The 20,486-nt window shown below is 36.7% G+C and overlaps 1 protein-coding gene across 16 annotated transcripts in view; it reads left to right on the top strand.

The window, feature by feature from the left end:
• Positions 1–20,486, top strand: part of PTPRD (protein tyrosine phosphatase receptor type D) — a 512,308-nt gene that overhangs the window by 381,043 nt on the left and 110,779 nt on the right. For 8 of the 16 annotated variants that reach the window (XM_054583146.1, XM_054583136.1, XM_054583135.1 and 5 more), the window contains 3 exons: positions 2,263–2,375; positions 17,802–17,843; positions 18,349–18,446. In XM_054583146.1, the coding sequence (XP_054439121.1) occupies positions 2,263–2,375; positions 17,802–17,843; positions 18,349–18,446 (253 nt within the window). The remainder of the gene's footprint in view (positions 1–2,262; positions 2,376–17,801; positions 17,844–18,348; positions 18,447–20,486) is intronic. The other 8 variants (XM_054583148.1, XM_054583147.1, XM_054583145.1 and 5 more) reach the window with 1 other exon arrangement.

Genomic DNA, 20,486 nt, shown 5'->3' with positions numbered 1-20,486 from the left:
TTTTTCTGAGAATCATGTGGGCCACAAGATATGATTTTCAGCTTTCCTGGCTGAGAAAAACTGGCTAAATTTCTTTAGAGAGTGTTCTTTTCTATCCTTTGCCTCAGTGTCACTTGGCCTGGCCTCAGTGAAAAAGAAAATAAGGAGGATGTTCCACTTTACCTGCAAGAGGAAAATTGTGTTCTTGTCCAGATATTTCTACTTCTGGGTTCCATAATCCTGCAACAATGATGGTAGAGTTACTTTGACAAGAGAGAAAAATCCAGGTTTTTAATCATTGATCTGGCACATCAGTAGAGAAACGTATCTCTGCAAACTTGTGTGAAAAGACAAAAACCTGAGAAAGGCCACAGGGATGATTTGAAATGAGAAGACCAAGCATGTGTTTGTTACGAATGGGGTTGATTGGCAAGCCGCACTGAGTGGCATTTTATTAACCCATTTAGATCATGCATCTTTAGTGGTGAAATGAATCTGTCAGTGTGTTGTGTGGCAAATGTCCCCAACATAAGCACAGTCACTTTTTCCACTCTGAAACTGGTCATCATATCCTTCTTTCCCCTGGTCTTCTGAGCCTCTTTCTCTTCTTCCTCATATCTTTTTCGTCAGTCCTTCATCTCCTTTTTTCTTCCCATTTACACTGCATACTACTGGAGCTACCAGTACCTTTGGCACACCTCAGTTCACTGCTTTCCTCTGATTGGCGCTATACCTTGGCAGTACCTTCAGTACTAAGACTTTACCTGTCACTTTTAGATAGAAACAGGGAATCAGGAGACATGTCCATCCAAAACCTAAGAGAGCAAAGTGTCTAATAGGAATCGCTCAAGAAAATTCATTTAGTCAACCATATTTTACCAAAGGCATTGCATTTGAGCAAAGCAAGTGGACTTTCCCGTTGCATCCATCTTCCCTTCATTTCCTGCTTAGTTTGTACTTTATACAGATGAGAAGAGAGGGATGAAAGACTATTTTCTTTACATGGAACGGCCTGGGTGACACTGAATGAGAATCCATTATCACAGGAACACCAAAAAGGTGTTCCACAGTCTGTATCAAAGACAGAAAGGGAGAGTTAGCCCCTCTGCTGCACTCCTAAGTTAGAATGCCTTGGCTCGGAGCAGGGGTGAGATGCCGGGATTATGACTGGCCTGGAGATTGCTGGAAACAGTATTGGAAAGAAAGCACTGCTTGAAAAAGACTTCCGTTTGTTAAGTGACTTGTTAATCTAAGTCAACCTGAGAGAAAATAGTTACATATCACTCTGATTATTTAGGTTTAAAGAAAAATGAGTAAAGAACTCTTAGAGAGAAAAACCTGACATTTTTTATATAGACATTTGTTAAAAGTACATTGCGACACTTTAAATAAGAGTATTCAATAAAACTAGTAGATAGAAGTTAAAACAAAGATCAAATGAATTGTGTGAAGAATTATTTATATCAAGGCAGTGTTAATGGTTTATATGCCTGAGTGATCATTAGGAGAGTGGAACTACCCACTAGGTGAAATTACTTTTTCTTCATTCTGTGATTGACTTTCATTAACAAAATATTAATCATAATTAGCTTAACACCATTAAACAGCCAACTGGTCTTCCTTTATTTATTTATTTATTTATTTATTTATTTATTTATTTATTTATTTATTTCTGTGGTGGGAGGGATTTGACAGAGAAATTGGATGTTGGTCTTGTGTGGTCCCCATCTCTTTCCAGGTATTAGGCTAACTTGGAATCTTAGACATGCACTTACTGTATTTATCTGCCTTATTGGAAAAGCCAATCCAGGTCCACTTTGTAGCCACCAGTTATATATTCATAGAAAGGAGAAACTGGGGCAAATTGAACCGTTCAACTTGAGGCCCAGTAGTTTCAGAGCTTCTCTCTATAGTAGCGATTATGTTAGTATTGGCTGCCAGGGGTCCTCTCTCCAGTTTCTCACCGCCAGAACTACTGGATAAGGGAAAAGAGCTGAGCAAGGATCCAAGTGCACCTCGTCAACACTCCCTTAAAGCCTAAAGTCGCAGTCACTGAAATGTTTGATTCTGAGCTGAAAGGGGACTCTGAGTTCATCCACTTAAAATAAAAATTCTAGACCAGAGAAAATACCATAAGCCAAGCAAGGAAAAGCAAACAGAACAAGGTCACAAAACTAGCCCAGGGAAGTTTTAAAACTGAAAGTAGGAGCAGGGGGCACAGCTCTCTGCTTTTTGAATCTGTTTCAGTTCTTTTATTATTAAATTTTTACCTTGTCCCTTTAGGAAAAGGGCAGAGTCCGACTCTAGGAAGAGCAGCATCCCGAACAGTAAGGAGGTCCCCTCACACCATCCAACAGACCCAGTGGAACTAAGGCGCCTTAATTTTCAAACACCAGGTAAGAGACGTGACTCGTCTTGTCCATGATACAGTCTTCACTGAAATTTTATAGCCCAGGGTTGATATTGCCTTGAAGGATGAATGAATCATTTTATTTTGAACAATTTGGGATGTCTCCTTTTTCTTTTTATATTATTGATATTTGCCAAAAGCAGAAGTCTTGAAAAGAAATTAAGCTCTTTGTGCAAATCTGAGGTGGGGTATACAGGAGAAAAATATATCATTATCCTCCAAATTTGGACAATCTATATATACTCTTATAAAAATAGCTACCATTTTTATGGGCTTATTAACACACAATATTTTCAGTGAAACATATTTGGAAATGATTCACATTCTCATCTTTTAAAGTGAATAAATAGATGGTGGATTAATGTTACATCATTCATCCCATTGGGAAAGAATATAGAAGGTGGGGACAAAAGTATATTTACAGTTATTCATATGGAAAATAATACAATAATTAATAAATAATAATACAAGAATAAATGGTGTTTTGTGTATTCGTAACTGCAAACCTGCTTTTGTCCTGCCCTGCATTTATTCTGTATTGTTTCTATTAATTTCTGTCTACATTACTTCAAAAGAAGGGGGAGGGTCAGGAGGGGAACATCCAAAGGAAGGAAGGAAGGAGGAAGGAAGGGAAAGAAACAAAGGATGCAAAAATGTATATATTTTTTAAGCAGTACCTTTACTGACTTTCACTGACCAATTCAGCTTTCGCACTGGGGAGACACATAGTGGCTGAGAATAAGAAGAATATGCTTGTTTTATTGCTTTTTTTAAATAAATAACATTAAGTGCTTCGAAAGAGGAAAAATATTCTTTCTGCGGGGCATTTAGTACAGTTAATTGAAGTCTAGTTCTGTTTTTACTGTCTTTTAAGTAAATCTTGTTTATATCAAATGGATGTCAAGCAATGAATGGTAAAGAGAGCTAAAAACATAAAACTGAGTGGCACTGTCTTAATGCCTAAGGATATGGCCGCACTGTACCCCCAGTTGTTGGGAAGTTTTCCTTGTGCCAGACGGATGTTCTAACTCACAGTAGGGTACACCACAGATGTATTAAACTACACACTTGCAGTGAGTTGCTTTGAATTGAAAATACATGATTTACTGTATTTAGCATATTTTCTCTTTTACATGTAGCTATGTCAAAGTAACCGGTAGCTATTCAATTCAGAGAAACATTTGGCATTTTCAATGTGGTTCTACAAATTATCATAAATGGGCTTTGTTTAAATTCTATTGCAAATAAGGTTTGACTTTTTAAAAATTGTTTTTTTAAAAAACAAGATATACCTTCATCAGCATAAAAGTTGGGAGGAAATGTAGCCAAAAATCTCGGGTGTGCGTATTATGAAAAAGACTGATCAGTGTAGATTGTGCACATGAGCACAATGACTGAACAAACCGGGAAGTCCTCCAGGATCCCTGCGTTCCCTTGGATGCTCCCTGTTGAGTCGCCCGCTCAGTGCTTCATTAAAGCAACTTGATATGAATTAAGTAGTAAATGGTTTCAGTTCAGCACTGTTTGAAATAGTAGTGTACTGACTTTTTCAGGCTACAGGTACCTTCCTTCTTAATAATGGACTCAGGAACTCATCTACTTTTCAGTTTGGCTAAACCATTGTATAGAGGACCTTAATGCCACAGAAATAATTTGTTACATGATTTCTTGTATATGTTGCTTCATCACCTTTATAAGAGCAGTACATTATAGAAATGGAGAAAATAATTTTGTTTCTCAGTATCTTGCTGCTTGGCACTGTGCCCCCCCTCCTCTGGCTTCTTCATAAAGTGTTACCTGTTCTGGAAACAACCTTGGTCTTCCAGCAGAGACAGAAGCACACTATAGGATTGAGTGCAAAGACAAAGGTATCCCCCAAGAAGAAAGCTAATGGGAGTGCTGTCCCTCACCACCTTCAGCAACAACAGAATGTTTACAGGCATTAATGCAAATCCTGGATGGGAACTGTGTAGAAAGGATTATTAGCCAAGTGCAGGTGACTACAAGAAAGGGAGTATAAATACCTTCAACCAAGGGGCCTCCATCTACAAGTCCTTCTCACTTTTATGGGTAATTTTGAAAATATGGCCAAGTCTAGAAATTCTATTGAGAATCTAATTCTTCCCAATGTATGTGGAAATACTGGATCCGTATATAGAGAGAGCCCATTAAAATACATTTAAGTCACTGGAAAGGAGAATGAAGGTTGCAGTTGAAGTGGCATTGCTTATATCACCAATGGCTTTATGAAATTAAAATGGAAACCTAAGTATATAGAAGGTGTTGTTTAGCCAAGCTTAGACTTATCACCTCAAACAGATAATAGAATGCAGTGGGCAAAATGAATAGAGGAAAAAGGAGATTTAGTAGAGGAAGAGAATAGAACAACAGAAATTGTTCACTTAGGAAGCATTATGTTGTGCCCTTTAGCTCAGGTAAGCAATCTACTTAAGCTTGATTTGTTGAAAAAATCTATTTGCCTTTCAAGACCTATAATGTGGACTCCTGTCTGGAAAGTTGGACCATTTTACAAAGGAAGTAGATGCAGCTGATAATGCGAAATTCATATCAATGTGATGATTTGCTTCAGCCAGTATGGATTCCAGCTAGTGGCTATGAATTACCTGAATGACTTGCCAAAAGGATGAGAACAGGAAGTGGCATTGCTAAACCGGGAACCCTTTTGTTTTTCTTCCTTTCCTCTTATTCATAAATAATGCCAAGCTTTCCAAGATGGTGATATAAAATGATCCTTTATTAGGTGTTACATGGCAGATGATATGACTCTACTTAATTTTTGGAATTTAGACCAAAAATTTTACCTTTCACTATCTGAAAGGTGCCTTTATATACATCAGACCTTTGAATTTATAATTACTTATCCCCAAACCTTATAAACTTTGGCGATGTTTATTTAAGGTATGCATAAGTAGGGAAATAATCATTCATGTATTCACTTCAAACAAATGACTTTCAATGAAATGAGAAACCAGTGATTTATATAACCAGCCTCTAGCACAGAACTTGTTCATGAAAGCAAATTGATTTCTACTTCTAATGGGCCTGTTGTGGATGATAATATACCAAATAATACCATTTGAAATTCAGTAGTTCTTTCAGAAGAAAAAGGAAGATTTTGCTTAGTCCATGGATTCTATGACTCCTACTTTTCCTTTTAAAAAACCATCTTGTGAATAAGAATTTTATTTGCTTTTTAAGTTATTTAATATTGTCAGAGAGTCTAGATGCAAGGAGGCAGAATTTCCCCCTTAATTCTGCCATATATTCAAAAAGTATTGAAATACACATTCCAGATTTCATATAAGTGCCGTGCTGTAACAGTTTAAGTGCCATAAAGAATTTTATCCTCCACTGCAATACCACAAACATACTTGTCTCTGGGTTAGAAGAATGAACAGGTCAGAATCACTGTCTCTCAGCTAAGGCACAAAATGAAGATAGAAAAACCTGTTGTTTTCAGTGTAACTACCTTTGGAAAGTTGTCAGATGTGGAAAGAACATTGCTTTGGCATACATTCCAAATTTGGGGTGGCGATCAAGTCACTTAGTGAAACACTGCATTTAAGCATCTGAACATAGTAAGGAAGTCTCACACCTTCCCAGTTGAGAACAGGTACCTCTTTCTGTTTGTCGATATTTTCCATGTGTATGTTTCTCTGAACTTTCAGGTTCAGATGCTGGGATACAGCCAAGTTATATTTAGAACTACCTAACCTCTTAAAAAGAGTATGGTTTACAACAATAAATCATCACTTGTTTGTGTACAGGGCCAGTCAGAACAAGTATAGAACATATGATTAAAGGGGCATTGGTTTATCACCCATGAGCTACAAAAGTAAGACAGAGACTTAAATAAATAAGAAGGTATCATTTAGCTAAGTTTAGACTGATCACTTCAAATGGTTAATGGAATAAATTGGGCAAGATGAGAAAAGGAGAGAGGAAACGTGGTAGAAGAACTAAAATTAACAGCTAATGAAGTTGTACAAGTCTCTAAGATCTGTGGAGTAAGGGAAGAAAATATTCACTCATAAAAGATACTTTTAAAAGAAACCTCCATTAAGCCTCATACATCGTTGTGGACAGCAGTAACTGAGTGTGCATTAGGATGGTTGGTAGAGGAGTTATCATTAAACAAAAGTTAACTATGTCCAGTAGCCTAGGTTGGGAGAAAAGTTTTTCTTTTTTTCTTTAAAAGAAAAATTCTAAGTCATCCAATGACTGCCCTGCAACCCCAGATTTTTTTTGTTCTTAATTTACAAAAGCAACACATGTTTTTTGGGGAGATGTTGTAAAATTAAAAATAAGCTTGTTAACAGTCATTGTCCATAGGTTGTGGCTATACAGGTGTTCACTATATTACTTAAATTTTTATATGTTTGAAAATTTTTGTTAGTTGGAAAAGTAAAAAAAAAGCACTTTAAAAAATTACTACTTATTCAACCACTTTTATTTTTATTTCTTGACACATTTAAAATAAAAAGCAAAAGATTTCCTATAGCTACTCCAATTTTACCCTCAAGAAAGGTCTACCATTTATAGCTCCATGCATATCCTTCCAGGCTCTTTATATGGATGTCTAGTTATTTAAATGATAAAATATATAGCAGGTGTATAGAGCTATAGATAGGTACATTTACATAAAATTTCCTGTTTTAACATTTAACTGTGTAAAAATAGACTTTTTTCAAGATATTCTATCACATTTTATCTCCTTTTTAACAACCGTTGTTATTCTGCTTTACAGATATCACAAAAGTAAGGACTCATTCCTTATTAATGGAGGATAAGTTATTTCCCATGTTTTGCTTTGCAAATTGTACTGTAACGAACAGTACTGAGCCTGTCTTTTCAGATCTTTGCTGCTGTTTCTGAATGTTAGACACCCAGAAGTGTGATTGTAGGTTTGTAGGGTAGGCATATTTACCATTTTGATAGAGACTTCCAGTTACAGACTTTTTGGGGGGGACACTGTAACAAGCTTTTACTTAGAGTGCAGTTCCTCTGCGCCATGGCCTCTAGAGCTGGACAAAATGATTAAAATATAATGTTGTCAAAAGATGATATATAAGAAAATCAAAGAAATTACTAATACGTGTTCATATTTTTACTTTTTTCCAAAAAAGCAAATTTAGAAGTTCGGCTCTCAGGGAAATAAGCTTGCTTTCTAGTACCAAAAGGTATAAGGGAAAGTGTAACTAATAGCATCATATGATGCTCCCATCACCACTTCTCTCTGTGCCTGCAAAATCCATCCCCTCAAACACACACGCAACACACACACACACACACACACACACACACACACACACACAGAGCCTTTGGTTGATTTGTCACTTTCCATCAGAATTTTTTCCCCAAAAAAGTCTTTTTTATTTAGTATCTGCACCCTCTACTCACATACCTCCCCCCAAAAAAAATTCAAACAAAAACAAAACTCCAGTGTTTGTACTTGGATCTTTTGGGAAAAGAGATTTAAAAATTGATGATCAGATGTTACAACATAAAGGCCTTGTTTTCATTTCATGAAATGACCTTAATATGTTTTGCCCTGAAGCATACATAGATGGTAGGTGATTGATGGGCTGTGAAAAACAAAAACAAACTCATAAGAAGTTAACATATTAGAAATAGCAGTATCAACAGCAGAAATGTCTACAGCAGTTGGGTGGGTTTCAAAAGCTCTTGCATGTCTTTTGATGCATTAGTACTCTCAACTGTATCAGTGCTAACAAGGTTCATTTTTTTATATACTGTCATTTTTTAATTTTAATGTTTATTGTATTTATCCCATTACCATTTATTCCCCTTATACCTCCCTCTCCCCTCTGCAGTCACCACACTGCTGCCCATGTCCTTAAGTCCTTTTTCCTTTTCACTTGATCCCTCCACCTAACGACTCCCCGAGGCTGTCAGCCTGCCCTCTATGAGTCTGTCTGTTTTGCTTGTTAGTTCAGTTTGTTCATTAGATTCCACATATGAGTGAAATCATATGATTTTGAATATTTGTCTCTCTCTCATTGGCTTATTTTACTTAGCATAATGTTTTCCAGGTCCATCCAAGCTGTCACAGAGGGTAAAATTTTCTTTTTAGGGCTGAGTAGTATTTCATTGTATACACGTAACATAGTTGTTGTATCCACTCATCTACTGACGGACACTTATGCTGCCTCACTATCTTGGTGATTGTAAATAATGCTGCAGTAAACATTAGGGGTGATTATGTCCTTTAGACTTAGTGTTTTGGGTTTCTTCGGCTATATTCCCAGAAGTGGGATTGCTGGGTCAAAAGGCAGATCCATTTTTAATTTTGGAGGAATTTCCATACTGCTTTTCACAGAAGTTGCACCAGTCTGCATTCCCACCAACAGTGCAAAAGGGTCCCCCTTTCTCCACATCCTTGCCAGCACTCGTTTGTTGATTTATTGATGGTAGCCACTCTGACCAGCATGAGGTGATTTCTCATTGTGGTTTTAATTTGCATTTCTCTGATGATTAGTGATGTGGAGCATCTTTTCATATGTCTATTGGCCATCTGTATGTCCTCTTTGGGGAAGTGTCTGTTTAGGTCCTTTGCCCATGTTTTAATTTGATTGTTTGGTTTTTGGTGTTGAGTTTCATAAGCTGTTTATAAATTTTAGAGATTTCAAAAATTTATATGGAACCACAAAAGGCCCCACATAGCAACAGCAATCCTAAGAAAGAAAAACAAAGTCAGAGAAATCACGCTACCTAATATCAAACTATATTACAAGGCCATAGTAATCAAAACAGCATGGTACTGGCATAAAAATAGACATGTAGATCAATGGAACAGAGTAGAGAGCCCAGAAATAAACCAACACCTTTAATAGTCAACTAATATTTGACAGAGGAAGCAAGCACATACAATGGGCTAAAGATAGTTTATTCAATAAATGGTGTTGAGGAAATTGTAAAGAAATATGCAGAAAAATGAAACTAGACCACTTTCTTATGGATTCAAAGTGGATTAAAGACTTAAATATTAGATCTAAAACAATAAAAATCCTAGAAGAAAACATAGGCAGTAAAATCTCAGACATTGCTCATAGCAATATTTTTTTCTGACTTATCTCCTCAGACAAGGGAAACAAAAGAAAAAAAATAAACAAATGGGACTACATCAAACTAAAAAGTGTTTGCACAGCAAAGGAAACCATCAACAAAATAAAAAGACTACCCACAGAATGGGAGAACATTCACTGATACATCTGATAAGGGGTTAATATACGTGCTCTTTCTTATCTTCATATTTTATTTTGAACTGTAAGAAACTTACGTATATGATCTTGATTAAGAACACCCTATGTGCCGTTTATATTTTACATTTCAAAAATCTTGGTTCATAGAATCAAATGGTAAATATCTGATATTCAAATTCTGCATTCTGAGAAATCCTGCATAAAAAATGTTTTAACTGTGCCAGCCAGTATTTACCTGAAAAATCACTCTCGATGTATCTTTCCCTCAATCATAATCCAAGTATGGATTAAGTCAAATTGTCATGTTTTCACCAAGAAGCAATTATACCTGACAAATCAATGTTCTCTTTTGTGTTTAATTCATCATTCGTGAGACAAATTGTAAACATAAGAGTATCTGTATTTCGTTCAGGATATTATAAATAGTGCATTTATTATGTAACAGTCTGAAAAATCTTCTTACAAACTAAGTTTTTCTCTATGGTTGTTAATCCAATTAAGTGCATTTTTGACAGGACTACAGTTACACATTTGATGAACAAATTAGTTTTTCCCTGTTCCATGACTATAAACGATTCAGCCTTTGTCGCAATTTGTTGGATAGGAAACTATAAAGAGAGTACTCCTAACTCCTTCAAATACATAGTAACAGAACAAAAAACACCTAAACAAATGTTCCACCACTATTGCGACCTCAACAAGTCTATTTAGGAAAATAGTTGTGATGTTGTTAATTGTCTTTTGGCACTTAATGCAAAAATAAAGCAACTATCTGATAAACATTTCTTTGTACATTTAAAAACAGTGATTTGAAGCATACTATTGATTAAATTACTAGTTTAGTAGAATATAACATTTTTAAAGCAAAAACAATGTAAATTGAAGATTTTTAAAAATTCTTTTAAATCATATTTATTGCAGTTGTCTCAATTTTCCCCTCTTTGCCCCCCTCTACCCATCCTACCCCACCTCCCTTTCCAACAGTCAATTCCCACTCTGCTGTCCATGTCCATGGGTCATTCATATGTGTTCTTTGTCTAGTTCCTTCCCCTTCTTTCCACTATTGTCCTCCTTCCCCATCCACTCTGGTCACTTTCAGTCTGCTCCATGTTTCCATGTCTGTGGTTTCTTTTGTTCATTAGCTTATTTTGTTGAGTAGATTCCACTTATAGGTGAGATCATATGGTATTTGTATTTCACCAACTGGCTTCTTTCACTTAGCATAATATTCTCCAGTTCCATCCATGCTGTTGCAGAAGGAATTCCTTCTTTCTTTATTTTTTTAAAATGCAGATTGATTTTATTTTTTTAAATGTCAAAATCTATTATAAAATATTAAAAAATTTTAAATGTATTGTAAAGTCTCAGCAATTAAAACAACATGACACCAGCACAGAAATAATCAAGTAGATCAATGATATAAAATGAGCATTCTAGAAACAAATATATATATATGTATGTAAAAGAATGCAATTTATGATTAAATTGATATTTCAAATCAATGGGGAGAATAAGGCTTATTCAACAAATGAAGTGCATGGATTATTATTACTTGAAATAAAACAAATATAGAGCCCTACTTCATAACTCATTATACAAAAAATATTCAGGTGAGTTAAAAATCAATATATAAAATCTAAGGAGTTTTAGGAGAAAATACAAAATAATATTTTTCTTACCCTGAAGTAAAATATTCAAACCCAGAAGATGTAAAGTAAAATATTGACAACAAGACTATATTAAACATTTAAGACTATACAGTAATATACATATAAGAAAAGTTAAAGGACAATAATAGAATAAGAAAGTATTTGTAACACATCTAAAAAAAGGGTAGTAGTTTGTTTTAGGGAACCAATTCTACAAACATTTAATCAAAAAATGGATAAAGAATACCAAAAAGTAATTTAAAGCTTTTGAAAAATAATAGAAATAGGCAAAAAATCTACAAAAACAGGTTTAGTTTCAGCAAATAATAAAAGAATAATTAAAATAACATCATTGTCACAGTCAGGTTAATAAGTATTAAAAATATTGGTAATATCAAGTGTTGGTGACTGTGAAAGGAATTGGGTATTGATAGACTCTTTTTCTTCATCTTCTTAAAGGAATCCCTTTAGCTCTTTATTTTGCCTTCCATTTTAATTGAGAGCCTTGCTGGGCAGAGCAGACTTGGTTGCAGGCCTTTGCTTTTCATGATTTGGAATGTTTCTTGCTATTCCCTTCTGGCTTGTAGTGTTTCTGTTGAGAAGTCAGCTGCTAACCATACCGTGGCTCCCTTTGTATGTTACTACCTCTTTCTCCCTTGCTGCCTTTAGGATTCTCTGTTTATCTTTGATATTTGCCATTTTAATAATGATGTGTCTTGGAGTGGGCTTCATTGTGTTCCTCTTGAATGGGACCCTCTGTGCTTCCTGGATTTGTGTGACTTTTTCTCTCCTCCAATTAGGGAAGTTTTCCATCACTACTTTTTCAAAGAGGTTCTCTATCCCTTGCTCCTCTTCTTCTCCTTCTGATATCCCTATTATCTGGATATTATTACATTTCAGGTTGTCCTCCATTTCCCTCAATGCCTCTTCATTCTTTTTGAGTCTTTTTTCATGTTCTTGCTCTTTCTGGGAACTTTTTTCTACCTTATCCTCCAGCTTGCCGATTCGATCCTCTGCTTCGTCTAGCCTGCTTTTGATTCCTTCTACTGTGTTCTTCAATTCAGAAATTGTATTCTTCATTTCCTCTTGTCTCTTATTGATCGTTTCTGTGTCCTTTTTCATGCTGATATAGTTTGCAGTAAGTTCCTCATAGTTTCCCAGTAGCTTTTGGTAATTCTCTCTGAGCTCACTGAGCTCATTGAGCTTCCTTAGAACCATTGTTTTGAACTCAATATCTACTAGTTGACTTGCCTCTATTTCATTTAGTTCTCTTTGTGGGGATTCCTCCCTTCCCTTTGAATGGGGGATGTTTCTTTGTCTTCCCATTCTTTGAGAGACTCTTCTTTTTTGCTTCTGCTTCTTAAATTGATCTGTATTGACATCTTGACTTTGTGGTGTGAACTTCAGTGGAAGGAGACCACTGTTTTTTCTCTCTGGATCTGCCTCTGATGATGTCAGATGTTGACCGTGTCTGACCTTAGGCAGTCTGTTCGAGACTTCCAGGAGTCTACTATCTGTGGCTGTCTCCTTCAGCTGTTAATCTAGTCACTCTGCGCTCAGCAGTCAGGCATAGGCACCAGAGGGCAGGCAGAGTCCCTCCTGGGGGCTGGGTTATTGTGTCCTCTCATGCTGATGCCACTCAGGAGAGTGGTATGCCTGAACAAGATGGCTGCTGCTGTATGGGGGATGAGTCAGCACCAGGACCCTACTGGCTATTCTCTCAGTTCACTCCCCTCAGCCTCATTCCCCAGTCTCTCCGCAAGTGTCTCTAGCCCACTCTGCCCCTGCCTTTGCCAGAGAGGAGAGTAAGTGGCAGTTAGGTTGTGTTAAAGCTGATTCTTCTGTCTGTCCCAGGTAAGAAGGCTCCTCTCTCACTATTTTTCAGTTGTTTGTTCCTGGTGATTTCTCCACAATTTAGTTGTAATTCCAGATTAGTCCTGGGAGTAGGTCAGTGTGACTTCCATTCACTCCTCCGCCATCTTGATTTCTCCCTAAATAAAGGATTTTTTAAAAAGAATTTTGTCAAATATTACTAGAGTTTTCAACATTCTGACTGTATACCTTTGGTTTAAGTTTTCATGGAATCTCACAATAATTTGAGGAGAAGTAAGTGGAAAATAAAGGTGTGTGTATAAGCGCCCTTTACTTATTCCCTACCACCAAAGAGACATACCTTCTAAAATTAAGCTATTACATTATTGATACATTGTCTGAAACTGAGTATGGCTTACGATCTCTGTATTACTATGTAGATAGTCACATCTCACAGGCCTGCATTCTTGTTCATGTTACCATTCCTCGACAATGTTAATGATTTACAACTTAACATGGCTTAATGAGAAGTACCCTAAATGAGAAGTGACAGGGTCTAGTATCATTTGTAACCTGTGTAACTATAGTTCTACTGATAATGATAACCTGGTCAAGTCCTTTTATCACTTTGAGCTGCATTTTTCTAATTAGTAAAATTATTGTGGGAACGGAGGGGAAAATAGATGAACCCACAGGTTAGATGATGACTCATATGAGAAGTATCATTGTCCTTTTCCCCACCCAATGCTCACTTTCCAGCCCATTGCTTCATGGATCAAGCATGCAGTCTGTCACTCTCAACCTTCTTTGATTTTAATTCACACAGAAAGGGAACATTTTGCTCTTTTAAAACAGAGGTCACAGTCTAGTTAGCAAAAAGTGGCTGGCAAAAGTCTTGCTTTGAGCCCCACAGGGCTTCAACAAAATTCTTAGTCAACAATGAAAACTGAGGAAACATCACATAGCAATCTAGGTTTTCAGTTGCTATTGAAAATCTAAAGAGTCTCTCACTCTCGGCACTACAGAGCTGAGTAGTTTCTCCCTCCTGGAAGTTCCCCACAGTCTCCATCAACCCTAAAGGTGACCCTGACATTGACACTGAATGTTAGGTGCCGTATCATATCTATTTCTCTATTACTTTTATATAATAGAGAATTTTTTTTCTTTATCTAGCCTCCACTGAAAGTAGGGGAATGCAAAACAGCCCTAGAAGGCTGCTTGTTGGAAAGAAACAGAGACGACTACATTTCTTGTGAAGGGTTTACTATGCAACACATAGACACCTTGAATGATTTACCTTCCCATGCTTTAGAAGGTCATAACTGCCCTTATAGAAATAATACACTAAAAAGATGCCACGACTACTTAAAACTTTGTTATTTACTAGCTGGGCTAACATGCACAACTCATTTAACTTTTTGGACTTCAGAGTCTTCAAACTTCATAAAATGGAAATGCTGGACTGAGTAAGCTCTAAGGTACCTCTTACCTTAAAATGCTATGATTTTGAAGTTTTACTGCTTATAAGGAAGCCACCATCACATTACTCTCACAAATATACACCCTGTTAAAAGCAGCTGCCACATTTTCCTTCATCCTCAGGCAAATATCAGTGACTACATCTGTCATTTTTCATGTTAATAGTGGACATCAGAGCTTCAGAATAAGAACTCTGCTCAGATTCAACGTGTGCCTTTAAAATGCATTTATGTTGTGCATTTGTAACTTCAAGCTGATGAAGTTATGACCCTGGCGAATCCTTACCAATTGTGAGCTGTTCTTCAAATTTTTTGCCGCCAGTAATAGCTGAAGTACTAAAGCAGATGCAAGGGTAGCACCAGAAGAAAGTTGATCTCATTCTCAGAAACTCTGATAAGATGTTTGAATGAAAATTAATGATGTTATAGGTTCCCATTCAGAATTCCATAGGACTAAGAGCCATTGCTGGGAACTGTAAAAATACCAATGCCTGGCTTCCACACTTAGAGATCCTGACTTAATTAGTCTGGAAAGAAGGGATTTTAAAACATGTCAAATGATGCTAATTTGAAAACACCAGTCTCTTAAAATTTGTTTTGTAGACTATGAACAGGTTGCCAGACAAAAGGTTGAAATGGTACCACAGTGAAGTCAACTTCATAGTTTTCTTAGCGTTTCTAGTTTTTCATTTGGAATCTAACATGCTTGGTTGTATTATATAAAATTTTTCACCATTGGACAATGGAAAAGTTTGGGGGGAATAATATAATACTATTTTGTAAAAAAATAGATTATTTTCCGATGTGATCTAAAAAGTTTCATGTTAGAGGAGTTTCATCCCAGGTTTATTCTTTACCATAATTTTTATGTTGATACATGATGTGCATAGTAATACAGTTTTGGGCTAGATAATGATGTTAATCTTAAATAATTCAAAAAGTAGAAAATTAAACTACATAATAGTTTTTGATTTTGTAAAAAGCAAATATTCACCACTCCTCAAAGAAAAAGTGCTGTGACTTTTACAACCCTTACATATGAACTGCATCCCAGAGCTCCTTCTCGGCTGTTCCATATGTTCACAGATTGTATCGACATGTGGTAGAGATGAGTGTTATAAAAAAGGGAAGTGACTCCAGAATTCAGTGCTGCACTTTTACATTGCAGATAAGCAAAAAAAGGTGCTTAATCACAATTGATTTGTCCCTAGTAGTAGATGGCAGAACCAGAAGTGGAATTCATGCACAGTATTATATCCTGCAATTCCTTCTCCTGTACCATCAGATTCCCACAAGCTCTCCTACTTTTTCTGTGAAACATCCATTATGCCATTTTTACTTGTTCTAGAACTTCAGCATAATATGATACATACTGACAAGTCTTAAATAATGATTCTTGAATGCTATGGTTTCTTGAATGTAAAAAATATTATATGTACGTAAATATACATATATATACATCCTAGTTTAGAATGTAGTAAGTCAGTGCAGGTGTGCTTGGATTTCTCTGTAATTAGCTTCCAAAGTAGTGCTTCCAGACCATGTGCCAGTGCATGCCAGAAGTAAATATGTTGATCGCATCTTTGGTTGATTATTATGGTCTTCTACTGCTGTTATACTAATACTTTTCCCATCTCCAACTGGCTTTACTTTTGCAGCTTTGAGCAGTATTTCAGTCCCCTACGCCTCCCTGATTGGCTCTGTGTCCTCCCTCTCTAGCCAAACCACCACTCAGTCCATATATGATAATAACTCTCTCCCACGATTCGCTCGAAAAGGTCTAAACATCTTTGTCTCTATTATTTTCTCTGTTAAAGCACTGTAATGGATGTCCACATTATTTCATTCCCATTTCCAGATAAGCCTAGAGTCTCTTGTGCCTTTGCATTTCCATTCTTGTCATTGGGGGTGCCTCATCTGGATAAGATCACTTTAATTATCAGACCGCTATCACCCACCCACTCCCTGCGCAAATATAAATGAGTTCAATTCTATCATCTATATGGAAACGCTCCAGAAATGGGCTCCAACATTTTGGCCCGAATGCATAATTAAATCAGCAACAAACAGTTTCTACTTCCAAACCTATTCATTTTGATTGGGTCTCCTATTAAGATTTTAGCTAACTGGAAGCAGACCTTCATAGCCATGAATGCTAAAACATCAAAATTCGCAGCACTATGCTAAAATAATGATCTAGACAGAAGAATCAAAATAGTGTTTTGTTTCCCTTACCAGAGCCATTGATAATTTGGCATTTGAGATAAAGGAACTTACTGGGTGACGTTCAATAATGGCATGATTTCTAAAATGCCCATAAAGTTAATCACACGTCGTGTTGACTTAATGGTCACCATCCCACACACCAAGTCCATCCAGAGAGTCCCAGGGTCAGCCGAATGTCAACCAGTGGCTTCCAGTTTGAGCCCCTCTCTCATTCCTTGTCTGCTGCAGAGGCTTCCCTGGGGGCATGCTAGTTCAAGTTTTTCTAGCCAGTTGGAATTTGTATCTGTAAGACATGAGTCAGCAATACGTTCTCATGTTACTCTTACAAAAATTAATCTGAAAGAAATAAAATGCAAATCATATGAAAAGAAAACATTGGAAAGACATGGGGATCATCCTAATTAGCACTGGATTATTTTGAGCAGAATCCATGAAACTGCTGTATCTTCAGCTGGCAGACTGAACTGAGGTGTGCCTGCCACTTTCCCTGTCACTGCTTTCTTTCTTTTTCCACCCTTTTCCCCTCCTGTTCTTTCACCATTTCCTGGCTCATTCTCCATCAGTGGACAAAGATGTTTACACCTGAAGTAGATTGTAGGTTTACTGGGGGTTGAATAATAGGACCTGGGTAAAATACCACAAAGCCTTTTTAGCGTGGCCATTTATAAACCCCCAACAGAAGCTGCAACCCCAGCCTCTGCAATCTGCTACTAGTGGAAACATTTTTGAAACTTCGTCTGGTGTCTGATTTTGTCATCAGTGATTATCATCCATAAGCTGTGGTGCATGCCATTCTTTGCGTCCATGTTTGCATGTGAATGTCAGTCACCTACAGATATGTGAACTATTAAACCGATCTTAATTGAGTCACAATGTATAGTGAATCCTGTAAAAATGTGCTGCATTTTTATTAATCCTTTTAAAAAGTATATGAGACTATACATTTCATTTTTTTAACAAATTCGTTCTATTTTGTTTTATTTACACCATCATTTCTTTGCAGGTTCAGATGATTCCGGTTACCCTGGTAACCTTCATTCTTCAAGTTAGTTTTCCTTGATTATGCATAAGTCACTTTACGTTTCCTGTCAAGCTACTACTCTTTCCCTTTTAGGCCTCTCTCAATGTCTGTTTTCTTAGTTCACTTTACACCATTTAATTCCACACAATTTCCATTTCACACAGTGCAGGAGAAGGAGTTTGAAATGACGTAACAGTCATTACTCAAAGCAGAAGTTGACATCAAGCCTGACTCTCAGTTTTCTCCACTAGCTAACCGCATTGATTCATAGCACAATAACGCTTTCTTTTACACCAGCAGTGTTAGTTTGGGGACTATGCTTGGTGACTTTTCATTGGGCTACAAAATTCATTCTTCCAGAGCATGTCCTGCTTTGAGTAACCAAACTATCTGCCTGCTTCCTCACATAAAACATCTTTACTACTCACATATTTTCAGGCCATTTCTAACTATAGTATCTTCTATATTTTGGAAGAGTTAGCATCATTTTTATTTGTTTTCAAATGTATTTCTTGTTTCCTCTTAATAGGTATGGCTAGTCATCCTCCAATACCTATCTTGGAACTTGCAGATCATATTGAAAGGTTGAAAGCCAACGACAACTTGAAGTTTTCCCAGGAATATGAGGTAAGCCATTGTGTTGATACTTGACAGTACATTTGAGAGTTGTCCCCTCTTCTTTTTGACCATATTCTTGAAAATTAACTTTAGCAGTGACTTTTCTTTTAAATGTGACTCAGAATCTCACATAAAAGTAGTTGTACTTTTAAAAGATTTCAAATATTTTATATTTATGCAGTGTTACTTGATGAGGTTGATTTATCTTCTCTGGTTTTAAGTTCATAGAATATACTGAATTAATAGGCTCCCAATATACCAAATGGGTACCAAATACACTGATCTGTGGTGAGAATCCTCACTGAGAAAGAGAGTTTATGTGGAATAAGTAGATTTCTGGGTACTCTTAGTTTTTGCAAAGCCTGAAAACCCTATAATGATTGAGTACCTCCACATGATTTTATCCTTCTGTCTAAAATAATACTAGGGCTAATTTTAAAGTAGTCATATGTTCTCAGAAAGCTACCTGCTTTGAAGCAATGGTAAACTGAAGGGTATCTTAAAATTTTAGAATCCTTAAAGGTGCTGTGTGAATTTTTGGTGAAAGGGAATGAAAAGTCTTCATACACATGTGTATTTGGATATCATGGCATTTATCGAGCCGAGTTGTAAAACTGGGTATTTCTGGTATTCCCCCAAGAAAAGGGACCCATATTTAAACCGATTCATGAATTATTGATAACTGAACCATTATTATTCTTTTAGGCCATGTTTAACTTAGCATAAGATTAAACTGTACAATTAAAATCTTGTGGTTGTGCCAAACAACAGAGACTGTTGAGTGCCTGAGCAGCCCAAATTCTACCATAGGGTTTCTACTGATTACTTAATGAGACTCTTAAAACACATGCTACCTCTTTTGGTTTCTGTTATCTCAGCCTTAAATGAGGCTGTTGGGCTAGGTGATCTGTCAGTCTCTGCCAGCTCTAACAGTCTGCCTCATCAGAATGGGTAAGAACCTCGAAGAGGAGCCCCAACCCCATGTGGCGAAAGGGTCGCTAACTATATGAAGAAGGTCCTTGTGAGAGAATGAGTAGTGGGGCCTGTGGCCACCTGGATATTTACGTGAACTTTCTGAAGTCTTCCACTCTTCCAGGTTTATTTTAATTTACTGTGCTGGCTCAGCAAAACATACCTGCAGCCTCTTGCGTCTCCACACTCCAGAGCCGATAGCCTTTTATTCAGTTAGAGTCTGCCAATGTTTTTGTCAAAGATTTTATAGAACACAGTGGGGATTTTATGTCGGGTTTTTTTTTTTTCTTGGTTTGGGTATTTTTGTTTTGTTTGTTTGTTTTTGCTCATTGGTTAAGTTATATTTTCTTTTATTCTGTTCCAAGCCTTCAGGAGAACGTTTTCAGTTTTATGAAACTCACATTGGATGGCGGAATGCCTTATTTTAGCAAATGGTCTGCTTCTTATTTTTCCCCTGTTCTTTCTCTTGACCATAATGGCTCTTTTTTACTTAACACAATATTCTTTAAAACAGTTTCTGTAGTTTCAGATATAGGGATTAAGGCTGCAAATTGAGTTTTAAGGAAAAACAAGAGACCTGAGGAATGCTGCCCAGGGCAACTTCAACACCTCTCAGATAAGTGTCAGTTTTCACCAACCAGAAATCTGTCACCTCTCCAACTGGCTCTTTATCAGGGTTCTCCTTGCTGTTTTTCTCTGTGATATTTTCTTCATGGTCTGACTTTACTACTTTATTTATGATTATGAATGAAATAATGGGTCACAAAAAATTAAAATATGGCATTAATTCACTGTTAATAAGCCATTAATTCACTTCTGACCATATAATTTTAAACTATTGATAATATTTGCATCACTCGAGCAGCCTCAGTTGTATGCCCTGACTACAATAACTAGCCTCCTTTAAATATGGGAAATCTCCAGAAATGCTCCATATAAAGACACTGTAATGATATTTACTTAGCCATTATGTCAGAAGTGCTCCTCCTTGAAAGTGATTATGAGAACTGCATGCTGGCAATGCTCCTGTTAAACACTCCCCCAGTAAGCGTTGCCATCGTAGCCCACATGGACTCT

Source organism: Pteronotus mesoamericanus, unplaced genomic scaffold, assembly GCF_021234165.1.
Source record: "Pteronotus mesoamericanus isolate MK-2021 breed Mesoamerican mustached bat unplaced genomic scaffold, CSHL_Meso_final contig_73, whole genome shotgun sequence".
NCBI lineage: Eukaryota > Metazoa > Chordata > Mammalia > Chiroptera > Mormoopidae > Pteronotus > Pteronotus mesoamericanus.
Note: the sequence above shows the minus strand (reverse complement) of the source record. Positions and strands in the feature narration are given on the sequence as shown.